General features: G+C 37.9%; 1 protein-coding gene across 1 annotated transcript; it reads right to left on the bottom strand.

Moving 5' to 3' along the window:
- Window positions 1-5,654: 5,654 nt before the first annotated feature.
- On the bottom strand, window positions 5,655-18,736 carry LOC110783883 (uncharacterized). The gene is made up of 6 exons (XM_021988268.2): window positions 16,954-18,736; window positions 13,305-13,445; window positions 11,247-12,996; window positions 10,348-10,646; window positions 7,181-8,034; window positions 5,655-7,103 (listed from the first exon to the last, which is right to left on the bottom strand). Exons 1-6 carry the CDS (start codon window positions 18,328-18,330, stop codon window positions 5,798-5,800), a joined length of 5,727 nt encoding a protein of 1,908 aa, XP_021843960.2. The 5' UTR covers window positions 18,331-18,736; the 3' UTR covers window positions 5,655-5,797.
- Between the last annotated feature and the right edge of the window lie 640 nt (window positions 18,737-19,376).

Here is a 19,376-nt window from a genome sequence, read left to right as displayed (position 1 = left end):
TTCGTACGACGCGCTTCCGATTAATTTCCCGATTCCGGAATTCGTTTCCGATACGAACAGTATTTAACATTTCCGATTCCAGAATGAATTTCCGTTTCGAACAAATATTTAATATTTCCGTTTCCGGAATTATTTTCCGATTCCAATAATATTTCCGATTCCGACAATATTTCCGTTTCCGGCAATATTTCAGATTCCGGCATTATTTCCATTTTCGATAATATTTTCCGATACGTACCATGTTTCCGTTTCCGGCAACATCTACGACTTGGATAATATTTATATTTCCGATATGATCCATATTTCCGTTTTCGGCAATATCATCGTTTCCGGAGTATTCATTGTTTGCCTTTGACGATCTCAGCTCCCACTGAAACCAAGATCCGTCGATTCCGAATATCCATAGATGGAGTGTTTAATGCCATTAAGTACTTGATCCGTTTACGTACTATTTGTGTGACCCTACGGGTTCAGTCAAGAGTAAGCTGTGGATTAATATCATTAATTCCACTTGAACTGAAGCGGCCTCTAGCCAGGCATTCAGCTCACTTGATCTCACTGAATTATTAACTTGTTAATTAATACTGAACCGCATTTATTAGACTTAACATTAAATGCATACTTGGACCAAGGGCATTATTTCCTTCATGAAGATGTGCAAACCCTTCTTCAGACTAGAACCATGAACACAAAGTTTCATGTTCAAGCTTTTAAGTTCAAGGATGTGTAAAGAAGAGAAACCTCTCTTTAAACTAAAACATTTTCAATATTTGGAGCATATCAAAGTTCGGATTTTTCATGCTTGAATCATCCTTTCTTTTGAAACATTAAGCCTCTTAATTTCAAGTTCTAATTTCAAGTTTAATTTACAATTTTAAGTTCAAAATCGATGATACATTTTAGTGAGCAACCTCACTTTAAAGTTAGATTCATACAAGTTTTGGTAGCATTCAAGGGAAGATATATCATACTTGAACATTATTTTTCTCTTTGAATTCCAAGTCTCCAAACATGCTATTTCAATTCTTCATGCAATTTCGATTATTTATGCTTTAACTTGGTTATTTAATCGTTTTTCGCACCTTACAGTTCATTCATTCTAATATACCTAGTCCTTCTAGGTGGTGCATATTTTCTTTATGCACCCTTTACATACTTTCTGGTGATTTTTTCTACTTGTTTATTGCTTTCATCACCTCTCATGTTAAATACAAATTTACAAAAAATAGATCACGCTTAACAAGATAATTTTTAGACAAAACGGCCTAGGTTCCCATTAATTGACTAAAGCAAAGCGATCACCAAATTCAATGTTCTAATATGAATACAAACCCGCCAAAATAATATCATGCTAGGATTTTCTATACGAAAATGATCCTTATATTGAATATTTCCGTGCTAAAATCAATTTAAATAAGTGTCTTCTTCCCGAACCCGGATCTCTATTCGGTTTTCGATTCCTTGCCTTATCCAAAAAGTCATGGTCTTTCTAACCAACCCGTAAATGTTTGGTGGCGACTCCTTTCAGAATTCAATGTTCTAAGACGTAGAGGCATTCTCTTGACTTTGATTTTCAAATGTTCAAAAACCGATTAACATCATTTAGCATGCTTCTCGTAGTTGGTTCCCATTGAGGGTTGGATTGTAAAAAATCAAGTCAATTCTTGCCAATCATGCTTCTTGATAAATTGTTCCAAATTTTGATGCACTTGTCCATTTTCAAACGAATTTGGTCAAGTCTCTAAATATTACATTTCAAACCCGATTTTTCCCAGAAAACTCCAAGTCTGAAAAAAGGGAAGAATCAATAGCCCCCTATAATCATAAAATCGTAGAATTGTAGATTATAATCTGACGTGTATTTTAGGATCGTATAATGGTAAGATTTAAAGATTCAAATTGCTATTTTAACAACCATATTAACTTATACTCTGTACTAAACAATAATAAAAACTACTCCCTCCGTCCCTTAATACTCGCACCGGTTTGACCGGTGCGGAGTTTAAGACATCTAAATTGACTTATTAATTTAATGGGTGTTAGTTGATAGTGGGGTATTTTTTTAATATAGTTAGTGGGAAATGGGTAAGAGGTGGAGAGTGGTGAGTGGGTTGTGAATTTTTAAATGATTTTTTGTAGGGAATAGGGGTGTATGTGGGGTTAGTAAGTAAGTGTGAGAAATATTATAATATTGGTATAAATTTCCATTTATAGAAACGGTGCAAGTATTAAGGGACGGCCCGAAAAGGAAAGCGGTGCGAGTATTAAGGGGCGGAGGGAGTATATAATAAAAGGCACACCATGAAAGACACATGTCATTTCCTGGTGCAGTCTTGCTGATTTTTTAATTTCTTTTCCAAAATCTTTTTATGCAAATCATTCTATACCTAAAATATTTTCTTCGAATCTGAATACCATATAATTTCCTTATAAATTAAACTAAAATATTTTTCAAATATTTTTTTAAGTTTTACTATTATTTCATATCTTTTGAAAGATCAAAAATTTACCTAGCAAATAATATATGACGAATTTATAGATTGCGGAAAGAATATAAAATAATATGCTAATATTGAATTGAAGAATATATGCTAAGCATTGGAAAAATCAAAAATTTTAGGCTATCAATTATTTAATACAATGTAATACTTAATAATGATTGTTATTGTAAACTTCGGTCCGTGCAATGCACAAAATTTATTTTACTTTGTATACCGATGCACGAACTAAACATGAATTTCTTTATTTATTTTTTCCTCTAATTGCTCTTACTGTACTAAAAATTTTGGGAGATTGTGTATATCATTTTATTACATTGTACGTCAAGTAAGTGTTAAAAAATAGAGTTCAATAAAGCAACATATAAATCTGAAACTAGGTCAGATATCCAATGTGGAAAATAGTATGCTTGAGCTGGTGTGGTAATATGATACATCCTTAATCGAACATGTTTTACTTATTTTCTTATCTTATAGTTTTTATTGTACCGGAAAACTTGCGAGATTGTGTATAATATTTTATTACATTTTATGTCAAATAAGTGTCAAAAAGTAGGTTCAGCAAAACTACTTGACAACCCAAAACCCAGTCAAATACTTCCTCCTTCCGAAAATATCGCACCATTGTTGACTTATACTCCTCTAACCATTACTTTAACTCTTAATATCTGAAATCATGTGTAAGTAAAATTATAAAAAAAAATTTAGAAAATATATATCGATACGAATTTAACATGACCCCACGTGACTAAAATGTCCTTACGTACGAATCACAAAAAATGACCAAAGCCGTAGTGTTAATAGTGTAAAAAACAAATAGTGTGTTATTTCCGTAACGGAGGAAGTATTAGATTTGGAAATAGGATACCTTGAACTGATTTGTGTCATGTTTTGTGTATCAAGTATAATAAGGAACATAAACTTGCATGTGGGATAATTTTATACTATGTATTCGTGCGTTGTACGGGAACTAACCTAGTTAACTACAATATTCAACACGTGATATTGACATATATGAAAGACTTATATCTAGCCCAATTATCATTAGCATATTTTTTTAACACCCGTCAAAAGTCAACGTTTAGCAATTAGTAATTACGAGCAAGATTAACGCCAATCTGAGCAATAGTCTGAGTGAGTATTAACCTAAGACCTCCCATTTAAGTGGAAGTGTATGACAAAAGTCTGAGCAAAAGTCTTGGAATATCAAGACTCTACTTAAGTCGTTTAAATAGTAAATTCTATCTTAATTTTTATTTTATTTTATTATTTTCATAAGTTTGAAAAGTCTTGAACAAGTACGAGAGGTGAAATAAAAAGATTAAGTAAGTCTGAAAGAGTCTCGACAAGAATCCGATAAATTGAAAATAAATAAAAAGGTGATGTGGAATTCTTTTCTCTAATACAACTAGACAATAATACCTCCGTTTCGCAATAGATGCATCATTTCTTTTTTCACGTATCCCAAGATGTTTCTTTGAACATTAATATCTCTAATTGCGGGTAAGTAAAAATTATAAAAAAAATTGATATTTTGAATCCTCACGTTGATACGAACTTAACAAGATCTCACTTGATTATGTTTGTTTTTACATAATGTGAAAGAATAATTGTCAAAGTTAGTTAATGAATAGTGTCTAAAAGAAAAACGATGCATCTATTGCTGAACGGGGTAAGTATTAATTTCCGTGAAAAAGGAGACAAGATTGTTAATGTTACACGTGAATTATACAGGTATCCCGGCCTAGTGAATTAGTGAGCATGCCATTCCCATCCACAAAAAAGGAGTGGTTGATCGAGCTGAGTGGAGAATGGAATTGGGATTCTCCCTTAACAGGCAAAATATATTGTATGTGAATCGTTGTAAGTTGTATTGCTTGTAGCTCATTACTCATTAGCAACAACAACAAAAATATAATAATATTACAGCCTTGTGTTGTTTACCCTTCCCTCATTACCCTCTATCCTATATTCCTATTACTATCCCTTCCTCTCAGCACTGAAACCGCCTCCGATATTCATCCGCACCTTGTCCTGATCGAGGTTAAGTAAATTATCATGTCCCTTACCCCCAAGCCCAACTTCATCTTCTTCGACTAAGATTTCATCCCTTGGGTAACTGATATCACCTCCAACCTTGGTATATATCAAATCTATTCATTACAGTATTAATTGTAAGCGCCGCTGCTTAAGCGCTTGCCTTGGACCCAGCCTGTATTGTACCCCGAGACCGGACCCTCCTCTAATATTCTCTTTTGTGCCTTTGGGAGCGAGGCTGTCCTTGACAAGGATCAGTTCCAAGAGCTAGTCCTCGGGTTTGAATGACAAAATTACCCTTTTTTACTGGCATTGAAGCTACCCAATTGGGGTGTGCTTCCATCGAGGAGGCGCTACCTCAAGGGTCGGGTGTGGTGCATGGTGGTGGGTGGGTGCAACAACCACTAATACTCGCACACCCTTCACTAGGGTGCTTTGTCACCCATTGTGGATTTAGTTTGATCGCGGCGAGTCAGTTAGTAATCGTGCCGCAGATTGGTGATCAAATATTAAACACAAGGGTGATAGCGGAGGAGTTCAAGGCGGGTGTGGAAGTGGACAAGCCAAAGAATCTAAAGAAACTTCTTGTAAAGCTATCAACTTAATTAGTCATGGATCAAGAAAGTCAAGTGGAGAGAAATTATGGGCAACCAAGGATTTATGAGTGGTTATATGGATACTTTTCTTAAGGATTTGGAGATGATGCCAGCCTAATTATGGCCTAATTACAATTGTTTTCCGTGTATTTTGTGTGCAATAACAAGTTTTTTTTTTTTTTTTGAGGTCTATTCATTTCCGTTTTCTATATTCTTGAGTGTACCTCCCCTTCTTACGATTTATTCCATTTTAACCTTTACGTTTTGAATATTTTTTTCTTTATATAGAATATAAATGTCCTACTATTCTGTCAAAAATCGTGCCAACTGAATCTCACACTTTTCCAAAGTGAAAAACATTATTCATAAACGTAATTTGACTTAGAGTAATCCGTAGTCGATAGTCAAGTGGTGTCATATACGGAGAACTCCACTACCCCCTTTTTGTTTTGCCCCCCTTTTTTTTGTTTTGAGCAAATCATAATCAAACTTGACAAAATTTACCACAACATAATCCTGGCAATTGAGTGAATATCATCATGTGGCCAAATTTGATTTTCATGCATCCCCAAGTACCAAGTATGAAATCATTCTGGAAACTGAATTCCATAACACTTTCAAAATTGCGCTTTCTCAAGCTAGTATAATTACTGCATAAACACGAGGTCAATCTAAAGGCTGCTTAGTGCCTAGTATCAATTCTATCAACGAAGAGAGGCACAAGCATTCGAATTCACAATGGAAAGAAGACTCCTCACCAGAATTTGCTGACACCAAGACGCCATCCCTAAAAATGTAAGTCATGTTCAATTCAGGTTGGTTGTATAACGAAACATCAACTTCCTTGGAAAAATCCTTTCCTGAATGACAAACACATTCTTGGAGAAGTACCGGTTTATTTACTGAACTTTCACATGGACAGCCATTTATTTCCTGGGATTCAAGCTTTCTCAATCTCAGTCCTCCATTCTCAGAACTGCTACATCCTTCAGTGGCATACCAATTCCTGATTGTTGAACATAAACTTGACGATAGTGTTGAAACAAGATCATTAACATCTTCCATAGTGCAACAAGATGAAGATAGTGCCTGCTCTTGGGTGACTATTTTCTTAACCGATTGATGAAGAGTATAAATGCATCCAGTGCAACAACTGTAAGAACAAATGATTTCAGACTCAGATGACACATCACTGATCTCAGAAGTTCTAGAGTCTTGGAGCTGAAAATCACTTGTACACTTTACAGCTTCTGCAGAAATCTCATTTTCAACCAATGGTTCAGGAATAGATTCACTGCAGAATTCACTGGACCTAGAGAGCCGAGTGTTTCCAAGTTTTCCTGAATTACAAGTACCAGCTGTTGGTTGACCAACAAATTCTGCACAAGAAAATTCACTAGACTCTTGTGTAGACTTCATGTGTCCACCAGTTACAGCAGTGTCTAAGAAATGTTTCCACTTAGATACTTCACATCCTGTAAACTTCTCCTTGGAAATTCCAATAAATGATCGATCATCAACAGTATCCACAAAGTCGTTGCTTGACACAGCATTACTACTCCCTAAAAACACTTCCCGTTCTTGATTAACAACCTCTCCTGCAGAGTGAATACTCTGCAAAATATGGTTTGCAGCCACGGGTTTATAATTGCCAGCATCAATAGGTTTCATGTTTGAATCAGCAGGTTCAGCATTTTCAGCAATAGTTCCTGGTAACACTTCTTCCCGTTCCAGCTGCTGCTCAAAGCCACTACCTTGAATACTTGGCTCATTTTCGACCTGCATAGGATTAGCACCTGGTGTGTTAAACAGATTTCCAGCAATTGACCCCTGCAGACCTCCTTTTTCAAGTCCTTCAGTAGGTCCATTTCCAATCTGCATAGGCTTAGCAGCTGATGGCTGCAGAGTTTCAGGACACTGAACATCATTAAGCTTGGAGTTAATGGTTGATTCTTGAGCATCCGGCTCTAAACTGAAAATCCATCAATTATTCTGTCAGACAGATCAGATAGACCAAAAGAATTTACCGGCACAATAATAAAACTATACCTTCTTAATGAGTAAGCCCAGTTGTTAACCATGTCCTCTAGGTAAGCAACTTGGGACAAAATGCGGAAATATTGGTACTTATCTTTTCCTGCCTGAATCCTAGCGGCTATTTGTTCAGTGAGGAGCTCCAGCACCTTCCTTACCTCCACGGAAACTTCCACTGCAGATGTATATATTCCACGATATGCAAACAACCCCACAGCAACTAGGCCTCTGACCAATGTGAACTGGTCTTTCCCTTTACTATTGTTAGTATTGCCAACAACAATTTCCTTCGCCAGTGGTTTGAAGGGCCGTACAATGCAAGTATTAAATGGCCATCCTTTCCAAGGTCCACTGATGTCAGTGCTTGGACCTTCGTTCAACTTGGAAGTGACCCAACAGAGTTCTGCAAAGTGGGGGTATTTTAACATTTGATAGCCAAAGGCAGTTATAGCCAATAACAGGGACGATTTTCCTTTGTCATTTCTAGAACAAGCTGGAACAGGTAAGTCTGCAACATAGCTTTCTGCAGGTTCTTGTATTACTCTAGGTTCCTCCACAGATTTGAGTTCACTCCTGTGACTTGACACATAGCTTTTACCTCCATCATGAGCTTTATAGGCGATCCTTGAATCCGTATAACAGTGATACCCAATGTGAACAAGTTGCACAAATTGTTGAATCAGATCCCTTGACAGGTCTAATGCAGCCAAATGGATCAAATTATCAAGGTCAAACTCCCTTTCCACCTCCACAGAAAATCGGGGAGCTCCATACTCTGAAATAACAGAATCTTCAGATGTCAAAAGTCGACTGCCAAAGAACTTGCATAGTTCCCGAGGAAGGGCTGAACTTGGAAGCTCTGAAGTGGCCTAGTCATGAAAATAGCACATTAGCAAACAATTAAGGGATAAAAACCTTGATGCCAAGTGCTCATCTTTTTTCATTTGAGGGGATGACAACTTGCCAAGTGCTCATCTTTAAGTGTGTAATTTAAATCGCTGAAATACAAACATAAATATGACATGATAAATTACCTGGAACTTTAAAGGATTATTCATAGTTTCGTATAAGCGGTTATAACTTCTAAATTTAAAAGGATAACATTGTTAATCACTAGAAGGAATTTTATATACTTAGAGAGCAATGGATGAACCACAACCTCTGTATTTAATAGGGGTGAACTGGATACGAAAAGAAAGCTTATGAGAATGACATACATATACCTATCCTTTCTTTGTCTTCATCTAATGGCACTATAACCCCAAAATCACAATTTGAAAAGTTGTTAATTCCACACTCCTAATCTAAGAATGTAACCAATTCCAATGATGACGCATGGTGTTTATTACAAAGAACAGTTGTTTAATTCGCAACTCAACAAAGAAAAAAAGTATTGTACATCTTGCCAAAAGAAGGTTCACCAACTCAACCCACGCTCTATCCCCCGGGCCATATATATATACTCCCTTCGTATATAATTAAGTGGTGCACTTTCCATAATCAACCGCATTTTATTAAGTGGTGCACTTTCCATTTACGGAAAATTTTCCCCTCATTTTATAATTTTCTTCTTACCCCATGGACCCCACTGGTCATATATTATCATTTATTCCGTGTCTTTTCTTTCCTTTGAATACTTAAATACCCCACTATCTTTTATTACAATTGTTTATTTTCCATTTACCCCACTTACATCTTATTTTAATATAATCCACTCACCTTCATAAAACTTCGTGCCGAATGCCGATCCAAGAGCAACACTTAATTGTATACGAAAGGAGTAATAGATTTAGGTTCACAATCGGGGAGAACTTTTTCTTAAAATATAACCCCAAATGTGCAAATGCCGATCCAAGTGCACCACTAAATTATATATGGAGGGTATAATAGATTTAGGTTCACATTTGGTGAGAATTTTTTCTTACAATATAACCCCAAACGAGCATGTTTTTTGAACTAAGATTGCATATTTTTGAAATTAGTTTTTTATTTTTTTAAATACATCAAATATTTTGGTTCACCTCCAAAGGCTCTCATTTACTTTATACAATATTTATAAGGAAAAAAAAATCGTAAAATATGTCAGATTGTCAGGTCCATTATTGACTTGGAAGACACTAGATAAGAAGTGTACTAAGTAATATCTTGGGCTAGTGAAAATATTTCACCTTCCAACCAAAAGGTTGGGGGTTCAATCCCACTAGGTGCATTTTGAGGGAAAGTTTTCCCATACTATTCTCTCCACTCTCAAATTATCTAGCCCTCTAATCAAGGTCGGATTAACTTATGTGAGGTTTGAGTGTGATAGGGCGATACTTCATCTTATCTTAAAAAAAAACTAGATATGAAGTGTTGATACACATCCGATCCTTTCCATTCCGATACACATCTATGCGGAAACATCAATAATAAAAGTAGAATTTGCATTTTTTTAATAAAAAAGTAGAGGAATCTATCACCAATTCACCATTCACCACCTAAATTATTCGTTAATTCGCGTACATGATACCAAACATAAAGAATATAAAAAAAAGGGAGTGAGTGTTTAGTGAGTAATATGAACAAACACGATGTAATCAGTTATGTAGAAGGGAAAAAGATATCACTATTAAACACAAGTGGTTCCTTTTTCCCTCTGATTCTAAAGGAAGCACATGAAAACATTTAAAGAATTTAGTTAGAAATCGATTATTGAAAGTGATTCAAAACACAAGATTCCCAAGATTCCCAGACAGTGATTGATTCCTTCATGAGGCTAAGCATCTCGGACCCAATACAATGAGAAGGTAAAAGTTAGAGAGGAGACAAAAAGTAACAATGCAAGCAAGCAAGCAATATCCAAGGCCAGGCATCGACAATTAGAGAATGACTTAATTCGCTAGTACAAGATAGGGTACTGGTTCACCGTTCACTACCTAATTTACTAAATTAGGTCAAAATATACCACTTCCGTATTATAATTAATTTTCCTTTTCGGTTCGAGGTTCACGCCCGGGGGGGGGGAGGATATTAGGGAATTTGCTAAAACCTACTTTGTAACATATGATAACAAAAAGATATGAACAAAAAGAACATGGGCTTGCACATAACACAAGAAAACCCAAAATAACTGTTTATTTACGCTCCATTTCCTGGTAGTAGTAAGTAAGAAGGACAAGAAAGAGAAAGGGAGAAAGAAATACCAGTATTATCAGGGATGAGGGAACACATATACACTCCAGCTGCTCCACAAAAGATCTCCATATGTGGGAAGCACTGCGAATCTCATCTTGGTACTCCGTTACTTCTATCAATTCAGATTTACTTGGCATGGGACTACATTTCTCCTGACCAATTGGACAAGATGTCAGCGAGGATTCCTTGGGTGATTCATGATATGTCGAGACCTCAACATCTTCCTGGACACTCAAGCACGACTGTACAGCCCACAGATCAATTCTAGGCATGAATAGTGCACAGATCTTCAAACTGGCACATTTCGCTGCAATAGAAGCATTTCAAATGATCTAATTAAATCTAGTCATGGAAGCATGAACAATATGGAGATACAAGTGATCAGCAATTTGTTTTTTTCTATTTTTCTGGACGGAAGAAGAAGAGCAGCAGATTATAGCCAATTGTTCAATCTACTACTTTTCTTCTCCCTTGGTGCACAAAATATTAACTTCGGTGAATTTCAAAGCATATGGCTATAAGTTTAAAATTAATCATTAGTGAAAGGGTTTATAATGTTAGTCTTGCAGTATTAAACAGAATGCATATTTAACCAAAGCTGAGAATCAGTCCATGCCTCCATTTTTCATTTTTCATTTCCCTATTCCCCTCCCAGCCAAAGGTACAGACACAATTGCATACCTCATTTCCTCCCTGCACACCAAATTTAGAAAAAGGAAGTCTTGTTTACAAAAATAACGGTCCAATTCCCTTTCTTGATTTCTTTAGGACATCCTATGAGTTAATGTCTACAAAATCAGGAATGATCTGTAATTGTCTCAAAACACCACAGGACATTCAGACAAGAAGATGCATTCAACTCTACTCTCTAAAAGAGATGACTTAAAAGGATTGAAGCATGACATACTTAAAATATGTGAAATGCCTTGGTCCATGTCGCCATGCCCCGCTTGCGAAATTGTAGCCAAATCAATCTTCTGTATTTCAATACTACCCATAAAACAATGAAGAAGGCAAGAAGCAAGATGCTTTTGGCCAGATCTTGGATCTCCAGAAATCAATATTCTATACCCTGTTTTCTTTAACGGTGCATAGGATATATTTCTGTGTGAACCAGAAGGATTAAAATGAAGATCGCAAGAATGAAATCCACTATCGCCAAAAGTATCATTTGACGGATAAGATCCAGTCGAAGAAGCATCTCCATCTAGGATTCCTGCAATGAGAAGATATCTCACAATCTCTTTAGTAGTGTCTGGATCTTGGACCATATCTTGTGTATGGAACCACCATTTGTCACTCTGCAAACCCTTTTTCTCCAGCAGAGATATCATAGCCTTCTTAATGGCTGCTCCAGCATTCAATAGACGATCAGGTAACCAAAGACGGTCATCGAGATAGAGAGACATCATCAAGCATAAAAGTGGCTGAAGCAGGATAGGAATAAGATGTATATGAAGGGGAGAACCAACAACTTCATTAGCAGCCATCCCGGCCTCTCTACGAGAACATGGGGGAGGAGCAAGGGAAAGAGCCTCCAACCAATCTCTCTCTTCCACCAAAAAAGAAGGAAGCTCTGGACGTCTTCCCTGGTCAGGTCTGTCTCCAGCATGAGATATAATTTGGTGCCAGGAGCAATTTCTTTTCAAGGCCATAACAGCTGATTGAGCACAAAGAGCCTGTAGATCTGCACCAGCAAAGCCCACAGTCCTAGCAGCGAGCCACTCTAGCAAAGTACCAGATACTGGCTTAGGCCACTTTCTTGTATGAAGAGCCAAAATATCAGCTCTATCCTTCATGGAAGGTAATGGAAAATAAACCTCTCTATCAAACCTGCCAGGCCGTCTCAGAGCTGGATCGACAGCATCAGGACGATTTGTAGCACCTATAACTACAACAGAGCCTCGAGACTTCAAACCATCCATTAAGGCCAGCAAGGTGGACACCACTGAACTATGAGTCTGGTCTTGCTGCCTCGTACGAACAGGTGCCAACCCATCAATTTCATCGAAGAAAATTATTGAAGGCTGAGATTTCTCTGCGACCTGGAAGAGAAGCCTAAGCTGGCGCTCAGCGTCTCCAACATATTTTCCTAAACAATCCGCACCTTTTCGGGCAAAATAAGCTATGCGTTTATCCCCACGAGCACAGGAACCAATTAATGACCGGACAACTAGAGTCTTGCCAGTTCCAGGATAACCATGCAATAGAACACCTCTGGGTGGTGTAATCCCCATGTTCTTGAAGAACTCTGGGTACAGAAGAGGCAATATGACAACCTCTTTCATACACTGGATGACATCCTGAAGTCCTGCAACAGATTCCCAACCTTCAAAAGGATTCTCAACTCCAGAATGTGGTCCCCCTATGTAAACAGGTGCAATTCTTAATAAATCACGCTGTAGCCTTTTTGTTTCGCGTCTCAAAAACTCTTCATCCTCACCACACTTCTCCAACCACTTTTCTTCTGCCTCTAGATCTTTCCGTGAAGCATCATTTGACACCTTTCTCATTTCCAACTTCACCTTCTTAGCTTTTAGCTTCTTTATATGTCGTGCATATTGAAAACCATGAGGTTGGAAGTGAAACCGATGGTCAGTGCAGGCTATAAGGAATTTGCGGTGATCAAATACGCAGCCACTGGCTCGTGCACAAGGCTGTGGAGAGAAAATTGGGGAATAACCAATCAACAACATACAATGAGCTGGAGAAAGTGTAAACTTCCGCACTGCAAAAGCTAAGTTATCAATCAATGTGAATGAAAATCACACATGACATATGGATAGATAAATACAGACAAATGAGTACAAACAGTAGGCGTTTTAAAAAGGATTCAGGGTCTTTTGGAAAATTGTACAGCAGGAAACTCACATCAGTGTCAAAAAGGTTAGCAGAAATAGAGAATTCGATTAAATGAAAGGTCTGCTCGCCAGAAGCTATGAGCAAAGTTGAAATGGCTGCTTACCAAATGATAAGTTCTCGGACAACGATCCACACGACACCCAAGAGTTGCCCCGGGCCTTCCACAGCGGGTACATTTCAATGCCTTTCCTCGGCAAAGCGCTGCTCTAATATTTCTTAAACACCCTAAGCCAGCAAAATAAACCTACATACATTAACCAACACAACAAAAATATGAAATGAGAAATAGTTGCATGAACAAGTATATATCAGAGAACTCTTATAGGAAAAGAGAAACTTTAAAAATGAAATTAAAAAAGAAGGGGGCTCCAGGCTTTCAAGAGCGAAATACCACAACATATTGAGAAAAAATTATGAAGCACAGAATGCCAGGAAGCCGGCATTTTCCATTCCTGACCATTCGAAAACCAAAACACCAAAAATTGTGTACATTACGTCTCTGACACGCCTTAGAAGTTTCCAAAGGTATCTGAACCAAAAAGGCTTATGAAATAGCAACTTCAAAATTGATATGTGACTGGAATACGAGAACATATAAATGAAATGGCTGCAAGTTTTAAGCATGCATCTATACCCCCAAAAATTGAATAACTAACATAACTTCTACTTATATACCAATGCAAAAATTTCTAGTGCCTCGGCCTAAAAAATTAGAGATTAGAGGAGACATGGGAGCTTAGAGTCATAGAGGGGGATGGAGGGCGGCCCAGCGTTACCAGATTCACTGGTACCCCCCCCCCCCCCCACGATCTTGAATCAGTTCACCCATACCGAATCGGGTTCGCCGGCGACCCGTAGTTCGCGAACCAAATCGTTGGTATAACCATGTTGGGGATTTTATTTGAGAAGGAATACATGTTAATTGAGTATGAGTATTAAAATAAAATCTTTATAATATCTGATAATTGAACAATTCAAAAAAAACCGCAAAAAAAAAAAGTTCCAAACCCCTCCTACAAACTAAAACCAGCCAACCTGCGAACCCATACCCCATACAGAAGCAAACCACGAATCAGGTAACCCAGGCACGCAAGGAGTTGCGCCTTGAGCCTGGGAAAAAGGTGCAAAGGCGCACGCCTTTTGGAGGGTTCCTAAGCCTGTCATGGCCACTGGCTAGGCGCCAGGACATGCGCCTTGCGCCTAGGCGCACCCAAGGCTCACTTTTTAAAACTGAGACTTTACCTTAGCCGATTTTTCATAGGAGTGAGGGATGTAAAGAATAAGAAGTGGTTATCATACTTTTATTTATTTGGATAGCAGAATATATTTTAACTCTACCAAGGAAGAGGACATATAAACAACATACTCCCTCCGTCCCACATTACTTGTTACACGTTCCTTTTTCGTCCGTCCCAGATTACTTGTTACATTTCTAAATTTGGAATAACCCTACAAGTAGTATATTGTCTCTCTCTCCCCACTAAAAAAAGTTTGGTCCCCACTCTCTCTCATTCAATTAAAAAATTACTCCTCTAACTCCTATCACATCTACTTTTTGAATAAAATAACAAGTGATAACCAAACAACCACTTATCACAAGTGTAACGAGTAACGTGGGATGGAGGGAGTAATTGCTTATGACTAGTGATGAGTTATGATAGCGTACAACATGTTGCCAAAGAAAATTTGTCTCCAGAACAAATTGCTCGAGTTATTCCTTTTATCCCTAATGCACAACTGTCACAAGACCACAACTTCAACCAATAACTAAAGCCTTCTTTTTCATTTCCATCCCCTGCCTCCAAAAGAATAAGAAAAAAAAAACCAAGACACGTGACAAGCCTAACAACAAATTGAACTAATCACTTTACCTTGAGTACCCTTGACAATGGCTAACTGAAGAAGCTATCTTACAGAATAAACATCCAGCATTCCTACCACTAACGAGTGCCTCTAATGTGACAGTTGCTTGCAGTATGGTGAGAAGGGGGTGGGGGTTTGTCCGTATAACCTCAGTGACTAATGAAAAAAAAGACTAGTCTCCATAAGAACACCACAATACCACAGGTAGATTATTTGTAATTTTATCATTATGTCACATGGGCAGCACACCATTATAATTAATCTAGGCCGCTAAAATGTGAATGAAATGAAGATGTTTTCTGTAAAATGAAATTCAACCATAAGGAAATCTGTCATCAAGTTCATGGAATTGCCTAAGTTCCACCAGGAGAAAAGCTAACCTATGAAGAAATAAAGACAAATTAAAGGTAGGCTAAAATCTTATTAAAATCAGAATCTAATGAAAGTAGTCGCGAAATCCCATATTGGTATCAAAATGACAAAATCTCAAGGGTAGGAAAGTGTGTGTGGGGGAGGATGAACGATTGTAATAAATCTAGCAATAATCAAAGTAATGACTAAAAACTCCCATTTTCTCCAATCATTGCGTAGCACTAAATATTTGTGGATCGGGAAATATGATTTTTGATGACTACTTGTTTTACATAGTCTGATATTATAGTTGGTGGTATCTAATAAAAAAACGCTTACTCCTTGACTCCTATTTCTAGGAGGTGAGTGGTGTAAGAAAATTGTGGCTAAAATAGAAGAGATGTCGTTAAATGGTGGTGGGTGTAAGAAAAGGGTGGATAAACTGAGAGTAAGTGGAACTGAGAAAATATTGTGAGCTAAGGGACGTAAAATGGTAGAATGTGTTTGCCAAAAATAGAATACGTAGAAACGGGTAGATCAAATTAAAATACCTCAAAATGGAAAGAGATTACATATTTCATAATATTCAAATTAAGGAAAATAGTCGAAGTACACAAGAAGCTAAAACAAATCCCACATTATCTGAAGATATTTGCAAACATATTCTAAAGGATACTTCTAATAGATACTATTCCACTGCGTTCGAGAAACTCACACTATCGGTTGATGGGGTAAGATTTTTCATGGTAAAAATTGGAAAACCAAAAAATTTAAAACACTTCATTTATTCTAATACAATTTTGAGCTAAGAAATTTCGCCAGTCACTCTATAAACTAGATCACTTACTCATAATTCTATCTCCAGGTAAAATCACCAAATCATTCAGCTCGTATGAGGTTCTCAAACTACAGAAAAACGCTAAAGCATAACATCTTAAGGACGAAAGAGCAACATACCTTAAGGGCCCCCTTATACACTCAACCCTTAGAATTTCTTTACTTTGTAGACTGTGTCAATGGCAATAAGGACGACATCGGCATTATCATACAAAATAAACCAACTAAGGCCTAAGGGCATATCAGCATTATCACCACACTTTTTTTTTTCTGTTCTTATTAAAGAGATCTGGGGAGCCAGCTAAGTCTAACAAAACCCTAACCTCATTTGAGCATACACTTGGAGTATGCATCCTGGTGAATGGGAAAGAGGAAACATAAGACTGCATCAGACAATGTTATGATTTCTTTTCTTTCTTTTTAAGGGTTACACCACAACACCACTTTGTTTAAAACCCAACATGCATTAGGTGGGGATCAACGAACCTAAGGAGTTAAAATGCAATAAAAGAAATAATTAAACAAGAAAATAAACCACGCAGTATATAGACAGTAAACCAAAATAGTTCACAAACACTAAAAATTTCAAAGCCCTGGAAATCACACAAGTTAATGTCGTACAACTTTTAGACACATTAAAGAAATTATCATGTGGGATAAAAGGCCTGACGAGTAAAAAGAATATGAAGCATGCGACTCACCTCCGGACTCCATACAGCACAATGCTGGTGAACCCAAATTCCAGCAATTCCATATCGATCATTTATGGGACCCAAGAGTTTTCCAAGCCAGCCAGGTTCATCACCAAACCCATCCCATGGATCGTAGTTACATTCCTCAGAAGCAGATGAACCGCTGTAAGCCTCGTAGTCACTGCCTGCTGAATCATTAGCCATAACCTTTGGAGGCTTTCCATCAGTCCCTCCCCCACACAAACCACATCGTCTTCCCTTCTTTACACGTGATCTAGGAATCCCAGCAACGGTAGCATTGCACTTCGCCAAGTTTACACCACCCTCAACCTCGGCATGTTTTTCCTTAGCTTCCGCAACAACCTCATTCAAGACAGCAAGTCCCACATCTTCCACTTGTGTTTGGTTTTCAGCATCCTCATCAAGTTTCGGTGAATTCAATGCATCATAATTCTTCTCATAGTCTTCCACATTGTCAATCCTATTCACAGTTTCCTCTGGTTGATTTTCCGTAGGACTTTCACTCTCTATTACTACAAGATCATCAAGAGTACCGTCCACAATCTCTTCATTTCCAACAATTCTTCCACTCATCGAAGGCATACAATCCCCGTCGCCTTCAACCCCTGAGGCACTAACCGCAATATGCAAGCCGCCATCTACTAAAGGATCATCAGGCAACTCATCCTCGCCATCAACTGAAACCCTGCCACTATCAGATTCAGCAGGCTTTAAGACAGCTGATTTGCCACTGTCCAAAAACAGCTCTTCCTCCTCAGTATCATCCTTGACAGAAGTCATCTCCTCCTCAGAATCATCTTTAACAGTCACCTCCTCAGTATCATCTTTAACAGTCTCCTCCTCAGGAACATCCTCGCCAAAATTCATCTCCTCATCATCTTCGTCCCATAAGAGTTTCCTTTTCCCATGCGCCCGACTTCGACTACCTATCATACTAGGAACCTCAGTCTTACCCTTAGACCTTAACCTCAACCTCAAAGCTCCCAGTTCCTCATCCGACTTCAGACCCTCACTCTTCACTTTACCCTTCACCTTCAACTTCTTCTCTGACCCCCCACAAACTTTCTCCCCTAACTTCTCAACTTTCCGCCTCTTCCTTGGAGGGGGAGGCGACGAATCGAGAATCACCGGTGCCTTTACCGCCCTCGAGCTTCGACGAAGTTCAGTCTCATTCCCCACTGACACCCCTCTACTAGCCGCACCCTGACTACCCTCATTCGGCTCCGACTTAGCCTGACGGTTCCGATTATACACATCCTCACTAATCAAATCAAGCCTTTTATGCCTTTTTCGAGTTCTTGAACCCAACCGGTAACCACTCTCTCCCGTAGAAGGAGAAATGGATGCCGATTGAGATTTTGGCATGACAAAATGCTTAGAAAACAGAGCAAACCTACCAATTTTCAACAGTTCATCCAACAAACACTACACTAATAAACCGTCGATAAAACCTCAATATTCATCAAATTGAAGCTCCGAATTGAACAAACATAAGCATAAAAACTCATAAAACGCTAACCTCTTCGTCGATTAAACCAATTTGATCCCCCAAAAACAATTACATAAACCCTAGAAACGCCGATAGAAACTTCATCGGCAAATAATTTCGATTATCCCGTCGATTTTAGGTAAAACGAAGAAAAATGCTGCACAATCTGGAGATTTTAGGGAGTTTAAGCATTGTCTCCACACCATTTATCTCCTCTGTTTTCAATTTCTGTGTAAATTAATTAGTGCGCTTTGTTATTTTGTAGAAGGAGCTAGGGCAGAGGAGGAAAGGAGAGTGTTCATATATATTTTTTTTCATTTTCCTTTTTTGAATACTGAAGAGTGTCACGCGCTAAGGGCAGCATGAAAACACGCGCTAGGAGAAGAAGAAAGTGGTGTTTTTGCACTTTTGTGATTTGTCCAAAATGTTTGGAAATTTGGTGGGGTCATTAAATTAAGAAATCAGGGTGTTTAAAAGAGAAGTGGTATAAGCACGTGATAGATGAGAGTGGGTATTTTCGAGGTATTTTCGGAGGAATTCAGGAATTGGTATTTTCTTTTATGCTTTTGTTTCCCACCAAACCCTTTTACCGCCAAATGTGATCACTTTTGGCAACCTCCAAAGCCTTTGAGAGCAAGTGAGTACAACGAATCAACGATAGGTATTATTTGCAACATCTTTAAGGAACTTCATGAACATTCTGGTGCATATGGTATGATGTATATCTGATTTAAGACAGACATTCTTTAAAATATTAAGCGTGCGGTTTTTTAAGGGTTGGAAAAAGGAACATCAATCAAATGAATTGCTAGATTACCAGAAACTCTTTAGGTTGTAGTGTATTCCATTGATCAAATACATAGGGATTACATCATCAGTTTTGATCGACTCAGGAAATTTAATCTGACTAGAAGTCTAATAT

This window comes from Spinacia oleracea, chromosome 4 (genome assembly GCF_020520425.1).
Source record: "Spinacia oleracea cultivar Varoflay chromosome 4, BTI_SOV_V1, whole genome shotgun sequence".
NCBI lineage: Eukaryota > Viridiplantae > Streptophyta > Magnoliopsida > Caryophyllales > Amaranthaceae > Spinacia > Spinacia oleracea.
The sequence above is the reverse complement of the archived record's forward strand: the minus strand, read 5'-3'. Positions and strand labels throughout refer to the sequence as shown.

Bases quoted from the DNA above. Each gene is read 5' to 3' on its own strand.
- LOC110783883 (XM_021988268.2), bottom strand. From the start codon at position 18,330: ATGCCAAAATCTCAATCGGCATCCATTTCTCCTTCTACGGGAGAGAGT. The intron at 12,997-13,304 runs GTAAGCAGCCAT...TTCTCTCCACAG, and splicing joins GTCCGAGAACTTATCATTTG to CCTTGTGCACGAGCCAGTGG. The intron at 7,104-7,180 runs GTATAGTTTTAT...ATGGATTTTCAG, and splicing joins TGGGCTTACTCATTAAGAAG to TTTAGAGCCGGATGCTCAAG.